The sequence below is a fragment of the Pteropus medius genome, unplaced genomic scaffold, assembly GCF_902729225.1.
Source record: "Pteropus medius unplaced genomic scaffold, Ma_sr-lr_union100, whole genome shotgun sequence".
NCBI classification, from domain to species: domain Eukaryota; kingdom Metazoa; phylum Chordata; class Mammalia; order Chiroptera; family Pteropodidae; genus Pteropus; species Pteropus medius.
In genome coordinates, this window is record NW_024349803.1 from 21568837 (window position 1) to 21594065 (window position 25229).

A 25229-nucleotide genomic window follows, 5' to 3' on the forward strand; every position below is an offset into this window, starting at 1 on the left:
AGCCTAATAGGAAATCAGTGATTATGTATTTAATAGTATTTACTGGCCAGTTCATATAGTTTTTGTTGTACCAAGCTGGTAAGAATAAGATGTCCCAAATATTTGTTGTGGGAATCTCCCAACAACACCTTCAATAGAATTAACTAGTACACTCACTGATTCAGTCAAGGCATGAAGACTTTTTTGCAGTGTATGTAATGTCTTTGCCCTGCAAATAATGGCCTCAATTTGTTGTATACCAGCTATAAGCCTGGCATTGTGGTATTCTGTTAATAATATATTTTTTCCATTAATGCCATAATGACTGTGACTTAAATGATTTGATGACCATTTTGTTCATGAGAAAATGAGGTTCAGATAGGTTAAGTATCTGCCTACACAGCTAGTAAATGACAAGGCTAAGATTTGAACTGAAATGTTTTTATCTTTAATAAACTTTTTCCTATAGAAGTTTTTATGTTTTAGAAAAATTGTGAAGATACATTACAATTTCTACATACTTTATACCCAGTTTCCCTTGTTACTGTCTCACATTAATATGACACATTGTCACAGTGAACCAATGTTGATGCATTATTATTATTAACTAAAGCCTGTACTTTATTCAGATTCTTTAAGCTCTCCCCCCGCTATTTTGATTCCAGAATCTCAAGCTGGGATACCACTATATGTTTAGTTTTTGCATCTTCTTAGGCTGCTCTTGGCTGTGAAGTTTCTCAGATTTTTCTTGTTTTTGAAATTTAAATTTTACTCTTGAAATTTTCATCTACTTTACCGTTTACGTCAAGCACTAATGAAAACTTGGTTAATAGTTTTCAGACGTGTAAACATAATTAGAATTAGCACTTCTTTGCTTTAGTTAATAAGTTAATAGAGATTTTTCTATATTATTTAATATATTAATACACCTGTTTTTGGTTGGGATCGCATAGACTCTAATGATAACTTTGGGGCAAATCTATATATACTATGAGTCTTGCAACCCATTAATATGATATATACCTTCATTTATTAGGCTTTTAACATCTTTAATGGTAATATCTTAACAGTTTTCTGTAAAGAGTTCTTCCATAGGTCTCTTAGATTTTTTAATAATTACTTGGCATTTCTAATCCTGTTATAAATGGTATATTTCTAAAACATTTCATTTTCTAATTGTTTATTTCTACAAAGACTTAAAAAAAATCACCTTGTATCTAGAAACCTTGCTACACTCAAATATTCTCTGCTATAGTTTAGCTCTATTTTCTTTCATATTTTTAAGTACATATTCAAACATGTAGAGAATGACACTTTTATTTCTTTGTTTCTAGTCATTATACATACCTTTTATTTCTTTTTTCTGCACTGTTGCCTCTCCAGTGCAATGTTGAATAGAAATGATAGTGGACATCCTCTTCTTGTTCCTAACCTTAGTGATAAAATGTACAGTATTTCACCAAAGTATTTGATGTTCGCTATGGACACATTGTATATAACCTTTATCAGATTAAGGCAGTTCCCTTCTATTCTTAGTCTGTTAAGAATTTTAGTTATGAGGGGACATTGCATTTTATCAAATGCCTCTTTTGCGTTTATAGAGATGATCATATGATTTTTACTTTTGATTTTCTAATATTAAATCAATCTTGCATTTTTGTAATAAACCCAAGTTGGTTATGATGTATCATTCTTTTTATATATAGTTGGATTTGATTTGCTTTTGATTTTTTTTAAAAAAGATTTTTGCATCTTTGATCATGAGAGAGATTGGCCTGTAACTTTCCTTTCTTATAATGTCCTTGTCAGATTTTATCATGCTGAATTCCAAATGAATTCCTCTTTCCTTATTATCTGAGAGAGTTTATGATTGGTGTTGTTTCTTCCTCAAATGTTTGGACAGATTTACTAGTAAAGTAATAGGAACTGGTATTTTATTTGTGTGAAGATTTTAATTAAAGAATCACTTCAATAGATATAAGACTATTCCAGTTTCTAATGTCTGTCAGTTTTTAATGAGTTTTATCTTTCTATAAATTTGTCCATCTGTTCTGAATTTTTAACTCTGTTGGTATAAAGTTTTTTGTAATATTTTATATATAATTTATTATTAATTACATTAATGTTTTAAAGTTTTGATTGCTGATAATTGGTAATTTATAACTTTTGTTTTTTTTTTTTTCTTGGTCTTGCCTAGGTGTCTACCAGTGTTAGTGTTTTCAAAGAACCAATTTTAGATTGTAATGCTTGATATATGGTAATATAAGTTCTGTAATATTGACAAGGTTATTCTTGGTTCTTTGAAATCTTACATAAATTTTAGAATCAATTTATCAATTTTCTAAAAATAAAAGACGGGATTTTGATATCAATAGATCATCTCTTATACATCTGCTTTTTATTTCATTAATTTTTGTTTCTATTTTTATTATGGAGACTCTGTTTCTCAAAGCAGAATCATATTTATTTAGTGATTCTTTGTAAAAATACCTATCTTTTTATAGTAGATAAGAAGCTTCCAGTGTTAGTATTTTCTTAAATAATTGATGCACAGTTGCCCAAAAAGGCACTGTGCCTTTTTGTCAAGTCATACTAAAAGAGACACAAGTCATACTAAAAGAGAGAGAGAATATTTTTGCATAAATACTTTCACATGCATGCACATACCACTCAGGAATAGTAATTTTGCTAAAATGTACTTCAATGTCCTGAACTACTTAATATCACCTTTCAAAATATTGATTAGGGGCTTACATATTTGAGAGATGATTAGTTAAGAAAGGAGAATATATATTTAAGAAGATTTAGTACTTAAGTTCAAGGACACTGACCCTGTCTCAATATTTAAAAATGCTAATTGATGTATTTATCCTTGTTTTTCTAGTGATATGCAGTTTTCGAGGATCTGTCCCTCAAGGGTTGGTCTTAGAAATAGGAGAAACAGTCCAGATTCTTGAAAAATGTGAAGGTAAGTGGGCCTGTAAAGCACACACATAGTGATCATTTGGGATATTTGTTTTATATCTATATAGATATAGTAACAGATTATAAGCAATCATTTTGAAACCATAACTAACCACATTATAATATACTGTTATAAAATACTTATTGATCTGTGTTTCATAAAGGTATGAACTATTTTGACTCTCATAGCAACAATTAACTTGCTGGCTGTCAGAAAATGATTTTTACATACTATGTCAAATGATTACTTTTGATTTCCTAAGTCAGATAGATAATCTTCACCATGCTTAGCTGCATTTGAATAGAATTGAATTGTATCAGTTCTTTTGTATGTTTCTGTGTGATTGGCTGGGCATGATTAGTCATAATTAAAACAAGGCAATAAATATGCTCAAATGAAGTTTGGCTTGACTATTATCCTCTTCTGTGACATATGTGGGTATTTCTGCTATAACATTTATGCATTATTGAAAAATAACATTCTTCAAAATAGTCATTCACATCAACAAGATATATGGGAAAATAAAGTTAAGAGAAGTCACACAAAATCAGAGCACTGACAAAAACAAAATTGATACCATAGGAAATGACCTGAGCAGCCTAGGCTAGCAGTTCAGCATGACTAGAAGCCATCTCAAATTATACAGCAGAGTTGAAATGTTGCGGTGTTGCTATGGAGACAGTGCACATGAAAGTGGAGCTCTGATCCAGTTGGCTACTGTTTAGGTGGATATGGGAGTAAGTTCAGCGTACCATGACCCAAGGAACCATATAAGTTTGGGCGTGCGCTTTTCTGGAAAGGGAGCTCTAGTGCAGCACTTATTTAAATTTTTCTAAAAACAGAAGTGTAAATCAACACCCCTTCATGATGAAAATTTAGTGCTTGATTTAAAGGACTTTTTACTAGCAAAATAAGAATAGAAGGCAATTTTCTTAATCTGACAAAGGACATCTACTAAAAAGCCTACAGCAAGTATCATATTCAGTTGTGAAACATGGAAGGATTTTTCACTGAGATGAAAAGGAGACAGGGTTACCTGTTTTCACCATATCTGTTGAACATTGTACTGGCGATACTAGCTAGAGTGGTAAGATAAGAAAGATAAAATGCATAAGGAATAAAAAGATAAAATTGAAACTATCATTTGTAGATGTTATAATTGTGAGTGTAGAACATTAAATAGAATCTATAAAAAAAACTGGGAATTTGGCAAGTTTGGTGGCTACAAGTTTGATGGCATTTTAAATACACATTTTTCTACGTGTTGCAACAAAGAATTAGAAAATGAATTAAAGAATGCTATTTATATAGTATCACAAACATAAAATACCTAGAAATAAATCTAATAAAAAATACAAGACATCTCCATTAAAAACTACAAAAATATTATTGATAGAAATTAAAGAATATCTAAGTAAATGAAAAGATTTATTATATTTATGAATTGAAAGACTCACTGTTGTAAAGATGTCAGTTCTCCCAAAATTGATCTTGGTTTACTATAATCTCAAAAATTCATCAGGTGCTTTTTTTTTTGGTATAGAAATTGAACAGCTGATTCTAACATTTATATGAAAATGCAAAAGGTTACAAAGAGCCAAGACAATCATGAAGAAGATAATAAAACTGGAGGATTTATACATCCAGATATCAAGATTTATTATAAATTAAGACATTATAGTTTTGGGGCAAAGATGGAATAAACAAACAAGGTAGAGGGTCTAGAAACAAGACTTTCATGTATATCGTCCAGTTATATATGAAAAAAGGTGATAATTACAGTACAATGGGACAATGATATTCTTTATAATAGGTGATGCTGGACCAATTGGAATGAAAAATGATGACCTACTAAATATACCAATATACCAATACTAAATAAATAGTATTGGTTCAATAGTCAAAGCAGTGAATCTTGATCCCTACTTCACAGCATATACCTCAAACTCAATTCCAGATGGATAGCAGAGCTAAGTGTGAGATGTAAACCTTCACCTTGAAGGAAGCATAGGAAAATATTCTTTTTGACTTTGAGGTAGAAAGAGATCGTTTATAAAGATCCAGAAAACACTAACCACAAAGGAAAAAATAAGTTATACTTTATTAAAATGAAGATCTGTTCCAAATATACCATTAAGGGGAGGGAAAAGGCAAGTCAGGGTGAGAGAGATATTTGACAAAGGACTTCTGTTTAACTACTGTCAATCAAAAATAAGACAATCTAATATGTGGAATCTAAAAACAGAACAAAACAGAGACCAAAGGGATGGTTACCAGAAGGAAATGGGTGGCGAATGGATGAAAAGGGAAGGGGAATATAGTCAATAATATTAGGGCAAGTTTACACAGTGACAGATGATACTAGAATTAATGGGGCGATCACATTGTAAGTTATAAAAAATGTCAAATCACTATATTGTACACCTGAAAGTAATATAACCAATATAAGGTTGTATACCAACTATACTTAAAAAATTTTTTTAATGAAAAAATTAGACAATCCAATAGAAAAATAGGGAGAAGTCTTGAGTAGGCTTCTCATGAAACATATTCTAATGGCTCATAAACATATAGAAAGGTATTTAATGTCAGTCATCAGGGAAATGCAAATAAAACCACAGTGATATACCACCACATAGCTGCTAGAATGACTACAGTTCAAAACACCGGCACTACCCAGTCCTGGTGAGGATGTGAAACAACTGATAATCCTGTGCACTGTTAGTGGCAGAGAAAATGGGATAATCACTTCGAAAAACTCTTTGGCATCATTTATGAAAGTTGAATGTACATGTACCTTACAATCCAGCAATTCTGCCCATAGGTGTAAATTCAACAGCAAAATACATGTATAAAATGTTTGTAGCAGCTTTATTCATAATTGCTGCAAACTGGGAAAAAAACCCAAAATGTTCAGCAGCAGTAGAATCGGTAAAGTGTGGTATATACATACAATGTGTTGTGATACATAGAGGCAAATGAATGAATTGTTACACATGATACAGACAAATATCACAGATACACTCTTGACAGAAGAAGCCAGTTAGATGGAAGTGTTCATGCTGTTATGGTTCCATGTATATAAAGTACAGAACCAATGAAAACTAGTAGCTGGTGCTATTTGTCAAAATAGTGGTTAAATAACCACTCTCATATCTGTTTCTTTTGCCAAGAGTGTATCTGTAATATCTGTAATGTTGTGTGTAGTAACAATTTATCTGTTTTTCTTTCTGTATCAATTTAAGGGTGTGTGTGCACGCTAGTGACTAGAAGAGACAAAAATGGCTTTTGGGATGCTGCAAATATTTATCTGAGTGGTAGGCATATGTGTATATATGCCTTGAAAATTTACTTAGCCGTAGACTAATGATTTGCACACTTATGGATGTTACAGATCAATAAAAATTTACTTAAGAATAAAGAACTTTGTAAAAAATTGATAATAGTATAAAGATGCAACAACATAGACGAATCTTAAAAACATGATGTTGAACAGAAGAACCAGATATAAAGATTACATTGTGTATGATTCCATTTATATGAAATTCAGGAACAAACAACATTATAAATCTATGGTGATAGAAATCAGAATAGTGTTTTTTTCTGGGAGAGGATTGACTGAAGAACAGGCATGAGGGAACTTTCAGGGTGATTGAAAAGTTCTGTGTCTTGATGAAATATGGGTTACTTTGGTGTTACATTTGTCTGAGTTCATAGAACTGTACATTTTAGTCTGCATTTCACTGTATAGATTATGCATCAGTGTAATAGATTAATGTAAAAAAAGGACGAAAATCACATTAGAGACTGGAAAAAAGTTTTTCAATGCTATAACTGACAACCAGAATGTAAAAGAACTCTTATAAACCAATGAAAATAAATAGTAAGTGAATAGAAAAGTGAACAAAAATATGATCAGGAACTTCACAGGAATACTTAATCTTGTCAACAGTCAAGGAACAGCAACTTAAAACCAGAATGATGGACAGTTCCACACACATTCGTTTGAGAAGAGTAAAATGCCTGGTATATTCAAATGTTGGCAGAGATACGTTTTAGTTGTAATGCTTATACACTGCTGATATTAGGTGTAGATAATCCTGTGACCTAGCAGTTTAATGCCAAAGTTTATACCTTAAAGAAGTGTTTTTTTAAGCTATCCTCCATCAAATCATTATGAGGTTACAAATTCCGCTATCAATATTAATAAAAAAAGAGTAGAATAAAAAATATCAAAAGTATATTGCGTATCAGTCATGATCCAATCAGGAAACAGAAATCACACTATTTAAACAGGGAATGTTTAAAATTATAAATAATTGTTAACTAGAAAAAAGTGGTTAACTACTCAAAGAGTTAAAGAAGCTTTAAAGGGATACAGAAGTAGCAAATGCAGAAATCAGCTAGTACTTCTAGGGCTGAGGAAGAGCTGACGAGCAAGGAGCTAAGAATTTAAAAGAATAACTTCCCCACCTCAAGGCTAAGATTCAGGTCCTTTTGGAAATATCATGGCTGCCATAGGAACATGTAGCTTGTTCATGGTGAAACTTGCCAGAGGGCATGGATTAGGGCTGGTCCATAGGAGCAACCTGTGGGGTAGCAGAAAAACTTATGCGAAGGGGCGAGTGAGCCAGAGCTGGTCCATAGGTGCATCTTCTCAGATGGAGAAACTTCCAGAGAATAAGAACTGTAGCTTGTCTGTAAAGGTGGCTGAGGCAAGCACCACTGGGCTTCCAACATGCCAGTCAACTGGCTTGGGTGCTGACAGTATGAAGCAGCAGCACCCCAGAACAGAGAAGGAATGCTTCTTCCTGTTGTAGCCTCTCAGTATCCCATTAGTAATGTCTGTTGACAAAGCCTAATACCGAGTGAGTTGGCAAAGGAGTATTAGTCTGAGTTTTCCAGAGAAACAGAATAACACACACACACCTATATGTATAGTATAGTATATTGTATGTATATGTATAGTATATATATAGAGATTTATTATAAGAAATTGGCTCGCATGATTATGGAGGCTGAGAAGTTAGGATCTGCATTTGGCAAGCTGGAGACCCAAGAGAGCCAATGGTGTAGTTCCAGTCTGAGTCCAAGTCCAAAGGCAGGAGAAGACAAATGTCTCAGCTTGAAGATAGGCAGGCAGAGAGCACAATCTCTTTCTCCACCTATTTGTCCTATCCAGGCCTTCAGTGGGTTGGATGAGGCCCCCTACATTGGGGAAGACCATATTCTTTACTCAGTCTACTGATTCAATCTGATCTAAAAACACTCACAGACACACCTAGGATAATGTTTAACCAAATATCTGAGCACTCCATGGCCCATTCAGGTTGACACATAGGATTAACCATCACGGATTCCAGCTTCAGTGTTAAAAAGCAGGATAAAGAAGTGTAGATTGATGCTGAGGAGTAGTAAATTGGTAAGTGGAACAATGGCATGTAGCATCATTAAATTTTTTTCATGTGATTCGCTTTAGTTTTCTGTGTATAGGATTGTGATTTAAAATATATTTTAAGTCTGGGCCATGGTAAAAAATATTTGAATGACATTGATCTGAAGAAAATTCTACATATATACACATGAGGACAACTATAGCATTGTGTGTAGTAGCAAAAAATTTATAACATTCTGATTCTCTACGAACAAGAGAATGTTAGAGAAATAAATTGAGGGATCTAATGTATAGCATGGTGATTATAGTTAATAGTGTATTATATGCATGCTTGAAAGTTACAGAGTAGCTCTCAAATGTTCTTATATCAAAAAAGAAGTGGCAGTTATGTGCTGTGACAAGGTGTTAGCTAACACAGTGGTGGTATCATATTGCAGTATATAAGTGTATCAGATTAACACATTGTACACCTTAAACTTACCCAGTGTTATGTCAGTTATATCTCAATAAAGCTGGGAAAAAATCTAAAAATAAAAGCAGCAGAATAATTTAATAAAGAAAACTTGAAGATATAACATGGTTATTTTCTATTAGTTTTTTTTTTCCTTTTTATTCTTACTTATTTAGCTCTGTTATTTTTTTCCCATTCTAAACATATACAAACATACCTCTTACATTCTTCCAATATACTTATCATCCTTGTTAAATTAGTATTTGGTATTCGTATTATGATTAATTTACAGCTGGTCTATATAATATACTTTCATTTCTTCTATTGCCATTTGTTTTCTCTAGAATTAATATTTGACTTATTTTCTAATTTGCTTAGTTTTTCATGTACCTGTCCGTTTATCCCCAAATTCCTCAATAGAACTACTATCAGACCACTCAAATGTTTCAGATCTTGGTGTTGGTTTTTCCTTCAGACACATCCTGGGAATGACATTTGTCTCTTTTCATGTTGGGCCCTCTGTTTTCTAGATTCTATTTCATCCTTTTTAAAGGACATTCTAATTTTTGTGGAAAGGAAATCTTCTAGGAGTTTCTTGAGGAAAAATGCTATGGAAGGTAAAATTTTTTTCAAGAGCTTGAATGCATAAAAAATATTTTGCTCTCTTACCTGATTGATAATTTGGTTGGGTATGGAATTTTATGCTGAAAATTATTTGTCTTCATACATGTCAAAGCCAAGGCATTGCTCCATTTGCTGTTGTATAACTAAGATGGCTTTCGAATGTTTGATTCTTTTATTATCCGGAAGCTTTTAGGCTTTATATTTCCAGGATTCCGATATTTTACAATCATAACTTTGGGTATATGTTGTTTTTCTTCCCATTTATTTTGCTGAGCACTCATTGGACTTTTTCAATTTGGAAATTAATATTTTACCATTTTAGGAGAAATTTTTTTCATTATTTTTAGGATTTTTTTCTTTCCTATTGTTTTTTTCCCCCTAGTTTTCAGTCCTGTTACTTGAATGGTGCCTCTCCTGTCTAGGCTGAGTCTGTAAGTCGATCTTTTTCCTTATTTTTTTATGTCTTTATCTCATTGTTCTTTGTTCTGGGATATATAGGCAATATCATCTCTTATACCTACTGGGTTTTTGTTTTCACTTCTATATTTTCCTTTTACAAGAGCATTTTCTTGCTATCTAGGTTTTTTTTTCTTTTTCTTTTTAGGTATAAATATGTTTTTTTCTCTGAAGCTATTACACCTTGAAGTCTTAAAAAAATTTTTTTTAACCTTTATTCTTTTGGCTGCAGTCTTTCTCTTCCAAGTCTCCTCTCCTCACCCCTTTTCCTGTTTTGCTCTTTGTGCTCTGTGATAGAGGCTTTGCTTAAATGACTGGCGAGCCTTTGTTGTGCATGTGTGAGGCCGAGGAGGGGAGGGTTTCACACTGGTGGCTCATCAGGTGATTTTTATATTTCATTAGAGGATCTTATCTCACCCCCAGCCCAACTACCACTGGCCTTAAGACTTTCTCTTAAACTTAATTATCTTGAAGGAGTCATCTTCTGGTATTATGCATGGGGGTTAGAAGCCTGTGCCATTGTCTTGGCACCCCAGTAGGAGTAGGGATGCTCTTCTCTGTCCTCAACAAAGTGTGGGTCCCTGTACTTTGAGCCTGTCTGGTCCAATTTCCAGGGAGTGACCCTGTGGTTTTCTGATGGTATGGCGCTAGAGGGATGTCTGGTTCTTCTTGGTGGGCAGAACAGGGGAAGAACTATAGAGTTGACTGTATTTTTGTTTTTGTTTTTTAATGGCGGTTCAACTAGTCTGCTCTTTATAATAAACCATGATTTTTAATTAAACTATTTTTAATCATGATATGGAATGAGAGAGAAATTGTGCCTTTTTGTTTACCTGTCTTTACTTCCTGTGCAGCTATTATCCCAGGGTTAGGGGGGCCGTGGGGGCAAATAAATTTGCATTTTAAAAATGTCTGTCAGGAAGAGTATGTTACACCTTTAAAATAAAAAGTTTGAAACCTTCTCTTTGGGGTACTTTTATTGGACTGCATTTGATGCTTTTCATCTGGCTTGATTGGTTTGGACCCAGAATCTTTATAAAGGACTGCTGACTGTTGACTGTCACATGGCCTGATCTATATAGAGGCTTCATTCTTTTGGGTTAACACTGATGTCACTGTTCTGCAGCGTCTCTGTCAGTAGCAATTGTGGTGGCACTGTTATCTCTTTTCAGTACTATAACTTCACATACATTGGGTGACTTATACTTCACAACCTAAGTAACTGCATATTTAACAAAATGGAATTCCGCAGTGTTCGATATTATAGATATGAAAAAACCTAGCACAGAGCATGGCAGAGGCGACCACTGTTTTTTTATTTTGTCTATATGTTTAAGTAATCATAGCTTTCAGGTGAATTAATCTTTAATATGTGTATTTACATACAAGACCCAGAATATTTCCCAAACAGCCTTTTTTCTTCAATTTATATTTCTCTTACTGATTGCTTTTCTAATCTAATGGGATTAAATTTTAAAACAGGTTTTCTTAAAAAAATCAGGTTTGAACTGGCTTTTTTTTTTATACACAAAGTGTGTTTGACATGACCAAGGCATGGAAGATATAATCCAGAGTTAACTTGACAAATGTAAAGCCTTATTCCTATCTCATTTTATTCACACATAAGTACTTACTGAACACTTTTGCATAGTGGTTGGTGAGTAAACCTACATAGTAATCAGCTACTGTCCTACTTCTTTGACAATTATCTAGTATTCTCAATCTTTTCTATCTTTTGTACATTAATTATCTTTAAACAGTATATTACATTTCTATGAGTTTTATTATCTTTGAAAATATAGTGAATTTCTAAAATCTACAATTCGCTTCTTGCTCCTCAGTCTAATCTGCTTATATGTTATTTAAAAATCTATTTTCTATATATTTTTTATCTCTTTTGTGGTCTAATTGGTTAAATAGAATACACTTTGCATAACTCTTAAATTCTAAAGTCCTTAGTGATTTTAGTATTAATGTAGGATTTAATATTACATCTCAATTAGGAATTTAGTTTCATTTACCTTTTTAATCACATTTTATAAAGTGTCATTTTAGAGTCTAGGTTTATGATATTTTTAATGCAGACTTTTTGTATATACACTATTGAATTTTAGTAAATGGAATCAAAAACATTTAGGTTGATGAGATGCGTCTGTGTCACATTTTCAGTGATCGCCACTAGCATTATAATGTTTGGGTGAAAGGAGTTTACACAGTATGGGATTGTTTCTACATAAAATGAGGCAAGGTTGGAGGAATACAGCTTTATAAGCAAACATTTTTATTAGACATCTGTGCCACAGAATCACTACATGCTTTCACCAGGTCACTAAAATCAAATCTGATTTTTCAGGGTTCAGTTAATATCTTAGAGCCTTTGGTTTTACCATTGTTTTCCCACTTAACTTTTCTATTATTTTGTCATTTTCATCTTTGGTTCCCTCGTGGTATCCCTTACAGATAAGTTGTTTTTTTAAAGAGAGATTATGATTTGCATGGATATTTTTTTAAGTGGGATTATATCCTGCATTTTGTGCTTCCTTGGTACTAGTTTTTTTCCTGGCTTTTTTAGCATAGAACTTTTTTCAGTGGTGACACTTATTTCTTGTGTTGACGACTATGATGTTATAAATAATATTTAAACCTAGCTTAGAGGAAACCTAGTTTGGCTTTTCATGAAAAAATGTACACCCAGTAATAAACTATATTGGCTAAAAAAATAGGCTTATTCTCTTAGGTCATTCTTTGTTTTGGGACAGTAAATCAAAAGAGACATTTTGGGTTATTTTAACTCTCCTAATCCTAATTTGCTTTCTACATGTGGTTGATTTTGGTAGAAATCTTACTTTAAGTCATGAGTAGAAAGACTACCAGTGGATCGATAGCTCTAGATAGTATTTTGTCTGAAAATGAATTATTAGTAAAAGTCAGTTAAAACAGCTGCAGTTTTAAGCATGAGAAATTCATTGGTGGTTTTTGAAACAAAGGAATTGTGGGTAAAGTCGTAATTGTCATGCAAATAGTGTAGGTTCTATCAGCAATCACTATGGACAGATTATATGGTAAAAAAATCATTCCTGTTTAATGTTGGAAAAATTAGTCACTTTCCATGAGTTTAGAGGCTCTTCATGTTCATATTCATTCATTTTGGTTTTCAGTTCGGTGATTGTACTTTCTGTTGCAGTAGCAAATCTCTGTAAGACTGTATCAGCATTTCACTGGTAAGAGGAAAACATGGGATACTAATGCATGCACTAATTTGAACCTCTGTTACATGGGTAAGAGTATTTCTTTTTTATTTATATCTCTACTTTTTCAGAAAATGATTTAAGAGAGCTATTCAAGAGAATGTACTTTTGGTTCCCCGATGTTTCTTAGGATGAACACCATTTATATTAAGAAACTTCAGACTGTAGTTATTTAATTTCATAAACCCAGTCTCTCTGGGGAGGTTAGAAATACTTTACAGCATTATTTATTTAGCACACATAGAGTTTTAGTGTGTCTTGTCCTTCTGTTCCCCCCTCCGCCCCAATAATTGAGTTATTGCAACATGTCAGACATTGTGCAAGACACTTTATGTATATCAATTCTAATTTTATCAATATACTTGCCAAGTAGGTATTATCACCCCATATGTACAGATTCATTTACTCCTCCAGTCACCAAATATTTGAGTGCCTAATGCAGGTCAAGCACTCTTTTAGTTACTGGGGCTCAGCTATGAAAGAATAAAACAAAGTCCCTATTATCATGGAATAGAATAATAAAGAAGGGTAAGACAGGTAGAAGGAGATAGAGTGACTGCACGCTTTGGGGTGGGGTGAGGGGCTTCTATCTTCTGTGTATTTATGTAGGATAATCATGCAATGCCGTTCTGAGAAGATAACATTTGGTTCTCTTAGAGAAGGACAGTCCAGGCCTGTGTGCAAAAAGTATAAAGATAGCTTGTTCAGTGCGTTGAAGGAATTTCAAGGTGATTGTATCGCTGTAGTGGAGGGGTTGGTTGAGGAGGAGCGGAGAGAGTGATGGGAGATGATCAGACGCTGTAGTAGGACTTTGTACTTTACTTTGAGACGGGATGCCATTGGACAGTTTTGAACAGAGGAAAACCTCCGGCTCAAAGAGTTATACTTTGCTTTTGGAGTTTGAAGACAACATCCAAACTTTTCTCAGCAATTCTTGCATTCAGAAGTTTCATCACCAGACATGCGGGTCAAGTGGAAGAATTCGTTTCCTACAGTAGTCTGTGAGTAACGTGCATCCAGCTTAGAAGGTAGAGAGCTGCAGTGAGTTACTGAGAAAGGGGAGAATTGGGGTTGCTGGAGGCCACACTTGTTTAGCATTTCTTAGAATTCATTTATGATATTATGACTTAAGTCAAAGGTATGTAGGCATACCTCATTTTATTGTGCTTATTAGCTTTATTGTGCTTTGCGGATGTTGCATTTTCTACAAATTGAAAGTTTGTGGCAATCTGTGTGGAGCAACTCTGTCAGCACCATTTTTTCAACAGCATTTGCTCACTTTCTCACATTTGGCAATTCTTGCAGTACTGCAGACGTTTTCATTACTATAATATCTGTTATGTTGATCTGTGATCAGTGATCTTTGATGTTACTAGGGTAAGACCTTCCACTAGAAAAAGATTTCAACTCTCTAAATGCTCAGATGATGGTTAGCATTTTTTAGCAAGAAAATATTTTTAAATTAAGGTAGGTACATTTTTTTAGGCATAATGCTATTGCACACTTAGTAGGCTACAGTATAGTGCAAACATAACTTTTATATACACTAGGAAACCAAAAATTCATGTGACTCACTTTGTTGCAGTATTAGCTTTATTGGGGTGGTCTGCAACTGAACCCGCGACGTCTCTGAGGTTTGCCTGAACATACGTGAGGATTGATTTCCTGAAGGAAGCGGCCTGTTGTAAATTAGAAACTCGAGTGTTGTAATACTGCCTTTCCTTTCCTCATTCAGTTTCCCACGAGAATTTATATCTGAAAATGTTAGAAAGAGTATAAAAATATGTCTGAATTTTAAATTCCTAACAGTGATCAAATCATCAGATGTTGCATCACCATACAGGAAAGACTGGTACACGTAAGTTAAATGCGTATGACGGCAGTGAAATTGATGAGGATTCAGACAGTCTGACAGTCAAAGGGGTTTTACTTTGTGTGCCAGCATTAGAAATCTTGGAAAATCAAAGATAAATGATGAAAATAAAAGGAGAGGATTATATTTGCAAAGGTAGATTGATTGTCCAGAGTTCTCGTAATAGGAAAATAGACGTTTAGAAGTTGCTTCATTGTACTAGCTAATTAAAAACACCTCTTTTCTGTTGTTTCTTAGTGATTTTGGAACTATTTTAGTTGTTTCATTGATTCTTTATCTGAGAAGTTATAAACTTTTTGTTCTATAAGTGATACGGACATAAAAAAAGCTAGTTTTTTCCTCTTCTCTCTTCTTATCCTTTTTTCACCCTTTTCAATTCTGAGTCTTTCATGGAATGGGCACATTTGGCCAGATTTGTAGCAGGGTTTAGTTTTAAGGAAAGGTGATGGCTAAAAGTCATTGAGCAGGGTTCTCATGACTCTCACAATGGTGGCATCCCACGGACGTGATGCTGTGTTTTGTAAGCTGCTTAGTGTTCAACAAAACCAGTCTGTCTTCCTCTCCTCTGTTCTCCCACCTCCAAATAAGAAGCAAGAGTTTATATTGCAGTCTAACATATATTTCATTCATAAGGAAACAGCTTTTTGATAAGCAATATTGTAAGAGTTTACTTGATAAGAAATTTCTGACCTTTGTAAACACGTTACATGATCAGGCGTTTATCTGAAATTTTGAGGTGGGGCTTAATCTTCTTGGTTTTTATTCCAATTATTCTTTCATTGGCATTTTATAAAAAGCATAAATAAGTGATATGTCGTCATTTGCATTAAAATATCTGTTATACTGAAGAATTTGGATTACTTGGATCCTTAATAATTTTTCTTAGAGTAGTGCCACAGAGATTCACATGTTACTATGAATGGCATTGCAGTTAGATCTAAAATGACCTTTCAGTCTACGACCATGCCACCCTGAACGTGCCAATCTCCTGTGATCTCGGAAGCTAAGCAGCGTCTGGCCTGGTTAGTACTTGGATGGGAGACCACCTAGGAATACCAGATGCTTTAGGCATTAAAAAAAATAATAATAAAATGACCTTTCATAAGATTTAACAAGGTAGCCTCCAGAATTTATAAAATATGAGAAAGTATGGGAGGGTGACCAGTACTTTGATATTGTGTTAATATATTAAAGACAACGAAGCATTCCTGGAAATGTCTCCTATTGCATATGTGCAGTACATTCTCTAAGGCAGTAGTCACCATTCTTTTCATACTCAGTGCTACCCTGCTTTTTTCCCTTTATCACAGCTTTATTGAAATATAATTCACATACTGTAAAATTCACCCTTTAAAAATGTTCAAGTTACCGTTTTTTTTTTTTGTAGTATAGAATTGAGTGACCATTACCACTAATTTTAGAACATTTTCATTACCTAAGAAAGAAATCCCATACCTATTAGCAAATACTCTCCATATGTCCCTATCCCCAGCTCCTGGCAACCACTAATCTACTTTTTATTTATGGATTTGCCTATTTTAGACATTTTATATAAATGGAATTATACAATTTGTGTCTGTTTCTTTCATTTAGCACTGTTTTCAGAGTTCATCCATGTTGAAACCTGTATCAGAACTTGATTCCTTTTTATGGTTGAGTAGTATTCCATTGCGTGCATATTGTACATTTTGTTATCCATTCATTGGTTGACAGACATTTGGGTTGTTTCCACTTTTTAGCTATTGCAAATAGTGCTCCTGTAATCATTTGCATGCAAATAGTTATTTGAATACCTTTTTAAAATTTTTTGGTTAAATTTGGTTAAAATTTTGGTTGAATTGCTGGGTCATAGCGGGGTTCTGTTTTTAACATTTTGAGGAATTTGCAAACTTTTGTAAAGTCAGTAATGTGTGAGTCTTCATATCTTTGTCAATACTTGTTACTGTCTTTGTTATTATAGCAATTTCACTGGGGGGGGCAGGGTTTCTCACTATGGTTTCGATTTGCATTTCTTTAATAACTAATAATGTTGAACTTCTTTTTGTGTCCTTATCGGCTGTTTGTATATCTTCTTTGAAGAAATATCTATTTAAATCCTTTGCCCATTAAAAAATTAGTTTTGTCTTTTTATTTAGTCGTACTCTTGTTCTTTATGTATTTCGGATACTGGTCTCTTGTTAGGAATATGACTTGTGAATATTTTCTCCCATTCTGTGGGTTGTATTTTTGCTTTCTTAGTATCCTTTGAAGCACAGAAGTTTTTAATTTTGAAGTTAAATTTATCTATTTTTTCTGTTGTTGCTTGCATGTGAATCCACGGCCGTGAAGACTTATGCCTGTGTTTTCTTTTAAGAATCTTTGCCTTTTGAAAATATAAATGTTTTTAATGTCTTCTCTGGCAACTCAGACAACCCCACAGATTTTCAGTCATTTCTCTAGAGTACAGTAATATCCTCAGTTCAGTGCTACTGTATAAGGGATAGTATATGGAAGTAGAATTTCAGTGTCATACAATATTCAGATAATACTGCATTGTTCTTGAAAGTGGGTACCATTTATTATCACCCTCACTAGCAGTATCTGATTGCTCTACATTCTCTTCTAACAGCTGACATTGTTAGAATTTAAAATAATTCTAACCAATGTGGTGGATGTAAAATGTTATATATATTTGTGTGTGTGTGTTAGGTTATTGAGTCATCCTTTTTGGAGTACAGTACTATGAATTGTGTGAATTTTGACAAATGCATAATCTTGTAACCATCACCACAGTCAAGATACAGAACATTTTCATCACCCCAAATGTACCATCATGCTTTTTGTATAGTCATTTTTCCTTCCCAGCCTCTTCCCCTTTCTCTGGCAACTACTTATCTATTTTCTATGTCTCTAGTATTTTTTTTTTTTCAAATTGTCATTTAAATCAGCGGTCCCCAACCTTTTCGGAACCAGGGATAGGTTTCGTGGAAGACAGTTTTTCCATGGACCGGTGTGGGAGGGGATGGTTTTGGGATGATTCAAGCACATTACATTTATTGTGCAGTTTATTTCTCTTATTATTGCATTGTAATATATAATGAAATAATTATACAACTCACCATAATGCAGAATCAGTGAGAGCCCTGTGCTTGTTTTCCTGCAACTAGATGGTCCCATCTGGGGGTGATGGGAGACAGTGATACCCAAAGTGTATTTCTCTCTTTAATCTCGTTTTGGTTGCTATCACTACAGAAAACCCTGCTTTACAAAGATAGGATGTTGGAAATGGAAGCAGGCTTCTCAGTGCTTTTGTGGCAACCTCAGGATATTCTGCCTTGACTTTATTCCAGAACATATAGAGATTTAAAGTTGTCTCAAACATATTTTTAAGGCCACCATCATTTGCAATATCAAGCAGTTGATCCTCTTCTAGCATGGGCAAAGTCGATTCACTTCTTCACAAATGGGTTGCAGATCCATTCCTTCCCAGTTCGGGGGTCGTTTGTGCTTGGGAAATAATGTTCAAACTGTTTTGAAAGCTGAGATAGGTGATTATGCACCAGCTGGGGGAAAGAAGCCCCTGGCTCAGTCTCTTTCAAAATCTCTGCTAATGTTTGAAACATATCAAAAATCCCAATGTTTACTTGTTACCCCCATAATTCCAGTTTGGTGTTTAATGCATCCATTTTATTTGCCGACTTGAACACAATAGTTATTCTCCCTTGAAGTGACAGATTGAATTGGTTAAGCAGGTCGAATACGTCACACAAGTAAGCAAGTTTTGCGACCCATTCTGTGTCACTGAAATGTGCTGCCAGGAGTGACTGTTTTCCTGAAAGAATTCTCTGGCTCTCATAACTCAGAAACTCTGGCCAATGATCTGTTTAGAAAGCCACTTCACTTCTGTGTAGGAGAGAAGACGTGTGTGCTCTGCATCCATCTCCTCACAGAGCTGTGAGAACAGATGTGAGTGAAGGGCATGCACTTTAACGTGGTTGATAATTTTAATTACATCCTACAAAACGTCGTTAAGTTCAGGTGACATTTTCCGGCTAGCCAGCATTTCTCTATGGATGACACAGTGCGTAGACTCACATTCAGAAGCGACCTTTTTGACCTGAGTGGTAAAACCAGAAAGCTGTCCAGTCTTGACAGCCACGTCATCTCTGCATATACTGACACAAAATGACCAATTCCGTTTTCCTGATATGTAATCCTTCAAAGACTTGAATAATTTTGCAGCTGTGGTGCTGATTGGCAACAAAAGTGCACATAACATATCCTCATGAACACCCTGAAAAATGTATCACATAAAAACAAGCATCTCTGCCTTGTTGTCAACATCGGTAGACTCGTCAACCCGGATGGCGTGCCACGGTGACTCATTAAGCCTTCTAACCATTGTGCCTCAGTGTCCTCTGCTGTTTCATCAGTTCACCTAGTTATGGTGAGAGCCGAAAGAGGAACACATGTCACCTTTTGAACTGCGGCCTCTCCTCAAAGTTCAGGACAAATGTCTTAGCTAAGCAGCAGGCAGGATCGGCTCTTCACCAGGAGTAAAGGGCTTCTTAGCTTTAGCACTGCAGTTAGCCACTAAGAATGATGCTCTCAGTGCAGACACATCTGATGAAGTGGTGGCCTTCATTAATTGCTTATGTTCTTTGTGTTCATGGTTGTTTTCTTCTGAAAAACGCCAAAGGCTTGTCTTTTAAAGCAGAGTGCTTGGTCTCCATGTGGCAAAGCAGTTTCGAAGGTATCGTGGCTTTATTGGATAGCCAGTCGCCATGTATTATGCAAAGCGGGCTTGGAGAATGTTGAATCACCTGTTGCAATGAACCTGTGATTTAAGTAGGACTCTTGGTATTTTCTTTTAAATGCAGCTTTGTTTTTGTTGGCAGTCTTAGAGTCTCTGCTGTCTCATCATTGGGTCTTTCCCCCTTTTCAAAGAAGCTCTCCAGTGACAATTGCTTTTTACTCATTTTGGCTAAGGTCAGCTTGTGGGCTTACCAAAACTGACGGACAAGCGTGCAGTGCGGGAAAGGGGCCTGGCTAGAAGTGGTAAATAAAATAATGGGGGGGGCCCACATGTGGACTAAAATAAGTGTCGGATTCTGACTTAAAGCCTGCCACCAGATGCAGCTTTATTGTCACTTGCCACTCGCTGAGAGGGTTTTGATATGAGTCTGCAAGCAGTTGATTTATTATGGTCTCTGTGGAGTCAGACCTCTCTGCTAACATTAATCTGTATCTGCAGCCGCTCCCCAGTGCAGCATCACTGCCTCAGCTCCACCTCAGATCATCAGGCATTAGGTTCTCATAAGGAGCGGGAACCCTAAATCTCTCGCTTACGTAGTTCATAGAAGGGTTTGCACTCCTATCAGAATCTGTAACCTGATGGTCTGAGGCGGAGCTGAGGCAGTGATGCTAGTGCTGGGGAGAGGCTGCAAATACAGATGAAGCTTTACTTGCTTGCCCAGCTCTCACCTCCATGCTGGTCTGTGGCCCAGGGGTTGGGGAACCCCTGATGTAAATGGAATCATATATATCCTTTTGTGTCTGGCTTTTTTCATTTAGCATAGTACATTCGAAATCCATTCATGTTGTATGTATCTGTAGTTTGTTCTTTCTGAGTAGTATTTCATCATGTAGGTTTAAACCACATTTTATTTATCAGTGCAGCAGCTGAAGGATATTTGAATTGCTTTATTTTTGAAGATTATGAATAAAATTGTAATAAACATTGGGTATAGATTTTAGTGTGAACTTTTTTTTTCTGTTAGGTAAATACCTAGAAGTGAGATTTCTAGGTCATCTAGTAAATGCGTTTAAAAAACAGGTATTATTTTTAGAGTGGTTTTAGAGTTATAACAAAATTGAGCAGAAAGTACCAAAAGTTCTCATGTACCCCCTGACCCACACATGCCCAGCCTCCCCCACTATCAACATCTGCACCAGAGTGGGTACATGTTACAGTCAGTGAACTTACAGTAACACCTCATTATCACCCAAAGTCTATAGTTTACATCACGGTTCACTATTGTGTTGTATATTCTATTGGTTTGGATAAATGCATAATGACATGTGTCTACCATATAGTATCATACAGAATAGTTTCACTGCCTTGAAAATCCTCTCTACCTTTTCATCCCTCCCTTCCTTCCTCTCAACCCTTGGCAACCACTGATCTTTTTACTGTCTCCATGATTTTGCCTTTTCCAGAATGTCATGTTGTTGGAATCATACAATAGGTGGCCATTTCAGATTGGCTTCTTTCATTTAGTAATATGCATTTAAAGCTCATATCTTTTTGTGGCATGATAGCTCATTTCTCTTTACCACTGAATAATATTCCATTGTATAGTCGTACCATAGTTTGTTTATCCATTTATCTACCGAAGGATTTCTTAGTTGCTTCCAAGTTGTGGCAATTATGAATAAAGCTTATATAAACCTTCCATTTGCAGGTTTTTGTGTGGACATAAATTTTAAACTAATTTCAATAAATACCAGGGAGTGAGACTGATGGATCATATGGTAAGAGTACATGTAGTTTTATAAGAAATCACCAAACTGTATTCCAAAATGGCTGTACCATTTTGGATTCCCTTCTGCAATGAATGAGAGTTCCTGTTCCTTGCCAGCATTTGATGTGGTCAGTGTTTTTGATTTTGGCTGTTTTAATAGGTGTGTAGTAGTATCTCATTGTTTTAATTTCAGTTCCCAAATCACCTATGTTGAGCATCTATTCATACTTATTCGCCATCTATATATCTTCTTTGGCAAGGTGTCTGTTCAGGTCTTTTGCTTATTTTTTAATTGAGTTTCTGTTCTTATTAAGTTTAGGTGAGTTCTTTGTATATTTTAGATAACATTCCCTATGAGGTATGTCTTTTATAAGTATTTTCTCCTAGTTTATCTTCTCATTCTCTTGAAAATGTCTTTTGCAAAGCAGAAGTTTTAATTTTAATGAGGTCCAGCTTATTGATTCTTCTTTCATTGATTGTGTGTTTGGTGTTGTATCTAAAAGGTCATTGTCATGCCCACAGTCATCTAGATTTTCTCTTGTTATCTTTTGGTTTTGAGTTTTATAGTTTTGTGTGTTTTAGATTTGTGATACATTTTGAATTGATCTGTGTGAAGGGTATAAGGTCTGTGTTTAGATTAATTTCCGCCCCCCATGGGGGTGTCCACTGGTCCCAGCACCATTATTAAAGGTACTGTCTTTTATCTGTTGTATCATCTTTGCTCCTTTGTCAAAGATCAGTTGGCGGTGTTTATGTAGGTCTATTTCTGTACTCTCTGTTGTGTTTTATTAATCCATTTGTCTATTCTGTCTTCAGTACCACACTGTCTTGATTACTGTAGCTTTACAGTAAATCTTGAAGTCAGGTAGTGACCGTCTTCGGCTTTGTCCTTCTCCAGTACTGTATTGCCTATTCTAGGTCTTTGACCTCTCCATATGAACTTTAGAATCATTTTGTTGTTATCTAGAAAAACTACTTGCTGAGATTTTTATTGGAAATATGTTGTCTTTTCACTCTGTTAATTGTGTTTTTTGATGTACAGAAGTTTTTAATTTGATAGAGTCCAATTTATCTATTTTTATTTTTGTTGTCTTTGACATTAGTGTCATATCCAAGAAATCATTTTCAAATCCAGTATCATGAACATTCTCACTATGCCTTTTTCTAAGAGTTTTATAGTTTTGGGTTCTTAACTGTCTTTTGAAGAGTAAAAGTTTAAAACTTTTACGAGGATTACATTATTAATTTATTCTTTTATGGAGTGTGCTTAAGAAGTCTTTGTCTAACTCAGGGCCGGATAAATTTTTGTTGTTGTTCTTGTACAAGTTTTAAACGTTTTAGATTTATATTTAAGTTTATGATACATTTTGAGATAATTTTGTTTATAGTGCGAGATATGAGGGTTTTTTTTTTTTTTGATATGTATGTCCAATTGTTTTAGCACCGTTTGTTAAAAAGACTATCATTTCTCCATTGAAGTGCCTTTGCATCTTTGTCAGAAATCAGTTGTGTATGTATGGGTTTATTTCTGGATTTTCCTATCTATTTTATTGATCTGCATGCCTATCCTTTGGCCAGTATCACACACTGTAGATTATGGTAGGTTTATATTAAGTCTTGCAATCAATTAGGTAGTGTGAGTCATTCAGATACTTACTTCTTTTTCAAAATTGTTTTGACTATTAATAGTAGTCATCTGCCCTTCCAAATAAATTTTTGAAAGAAATCCTTGATTAAAATTGTGTTGAGTCTGTAGATTAATTTGGGAATAATTGTTATAATAACAATACTGCGTTTTACAATTTGTGAACATGGTAAACCTCTTCATTATTTAGGTCTTTTTGATTTTTCCTTGTTCTGTCCTTTTCAGGGATGGGCCTTTTGGTTTTTCAAGTTTAACACAGGACTGCAGAGAGGGAGATGGGATGAGTCAAGTTAAGAAGGTCAACGTTCTTACCACGATTAAGATTTCTTGAATAAATACTCTTTGGATTATTTCAAGTCTTTGGTTTACTTCCAGAGTTCTAAAAAAGTTGACTTTGACAGTTTTTGCCTGTGTTTTCATTGCTTTTATGGTGGAGAGGCTTTTTGGAGATCTTTACTTTGCCATACTTGCTGCCTTCATTCTCTATTCTGTTTTTTTAGATACTGTAAAGTGTCGTGATGGTAAGATTTTTACCTTTTTTTTTTTTTTAAAATGAATGAAGATATTGAGGTTGTCAGTGTGTAAATTGAGTTATTCAAATTTATGATCTCAGCTGTTGTACTGAACAGAAGCAAGGATATTTCCTCTCTAATTGTTATGATTTCAAGGGAGAAAAAATTTATCAAACTATAGCAAAACTCTGAAAATAATGGATTGGAACTGAGTAAAGTTGGCAATGAAATTTCCTTTCTCTTAAAATTGTTTTTACTTGTAATTCAAACTGTCATTATTATTGCTTTGTATGAGTACTAAGAGGAAACAATGGAAGCACAGATGTCAACTTTAGCTGCTGGGAAGCCAAGAATAAGAGTAGTGTTGTTTAGTGCCTGGGAGATTTAATGAGACCAGGAAACAGGAAGTCTGGGCTGTGATGCCTTTCTGCCACCAAAAAACCAATGTGATTTTGGTATTCTCCTGCCCCTAACAGTTTCATCTGGGAATTTTCATGGAGTTGGATTACATGGCCTCCGAGAGCTTTTCTAACTTTTTGTGTCTTATTCATTTGAAAGGGCTTTCTGCTTTTTGATGAAAATTGGGAATGTTGTATTTGTAAGACTGCTCCTTCTGGAGTAAATTACTACTAATGAAGGCACAGTTATGTGCCGTTATTAGAAAATTTTACATTAATTAATTTTTTTCCTAACAGTAGTCTTGTGTCTTACAGAAAATGAGAACAATGTGATTTTTTAAAACAATATGATTTTAATATTCTTCATATACTTTGTTTTAGGTTGGTACAGAGGAGTTTCAACAAAGAAGCCAAATGTAAAGGTAATGAAAATTTTTATTACCTTTTCTGGTGTAGTAAACTGCTTAGTATGTTTGTTTGATATAAAAACAATTCTTACTTGCCCATCTTTTAATCTTTTACAGTAGCCACACTCATTTTTTCATTTACAGAATTGTATCAGTTTCTTCTCTGTCTCAACTCAGCAATATTAGAATTTTTTTTTTTAAAGAACAGAAAATGCAAATGAATATATAGTCATAGCTGCAAAGCTTATTTTGAAAAAGCCTATTTAGGACTTTGAATATTTTTTTCTTTAAATATTCGACAAAAGTAAATTAACTTATTCTTAGGCTTAGTCCTGTGGAGCCATGTGATTAGTTATTGATGAATCTGTAAAATAAAAAATGAAAAAATCTTTCAAATAATATTCAGTTAGTTATGTCTTTATTGATTGCAGTGTTCTTGTTAAAATATGAATTTGAACCAGGCATAAGTGTAGAATACTAATTTTATGAACTAGATTTTATGAGTTAGTCTGTTACCAAATAATATTAATTTGGTCAAATAAAATATATTTTAATTAGCAGTTATACTGCACTTAGGAACATTATTCTCCAAAATTGCATTTGCAAAAACTTCTTTCTGCTTACATTTTCATATGATTAACATTATCAGCTTTTCTTATATTTTTTCTGTAGCTTAATATTTAACATATTATGCTTTTTCTTGTGTAGAAAAATATCAAAATTATCATGAATTATTTTTATTAAAAAAAATTATTCAGAGTTCTGACCATCAG

General features: G+C 34.3%; 1 protein-coding gene across 1 annotated transcript in view; it reads left to right on the forward strand.

The window, feature by feature from the left end:
* DOCK3 (dedicator of cytokinesis 3) overlaps window positions 1-25229 on the forward strand; it is a 313424-nt gene that overhangs the window by 53068 nt on the left and 235127 nt on the right. The window contains exons 2-3 of the mRNA XM_039837883.1: window positions 2864-2947; window positions 24431-24471. Of these exons, the coding sequence (XP_039693817.1) occupies window positions 2864-2947; window positions 24431-24471 (125 nt within the window). The remainder of the gene's footprint in view (window positions 1-2863; window positions 2948-24430; window positions 24472-25229) is intronic.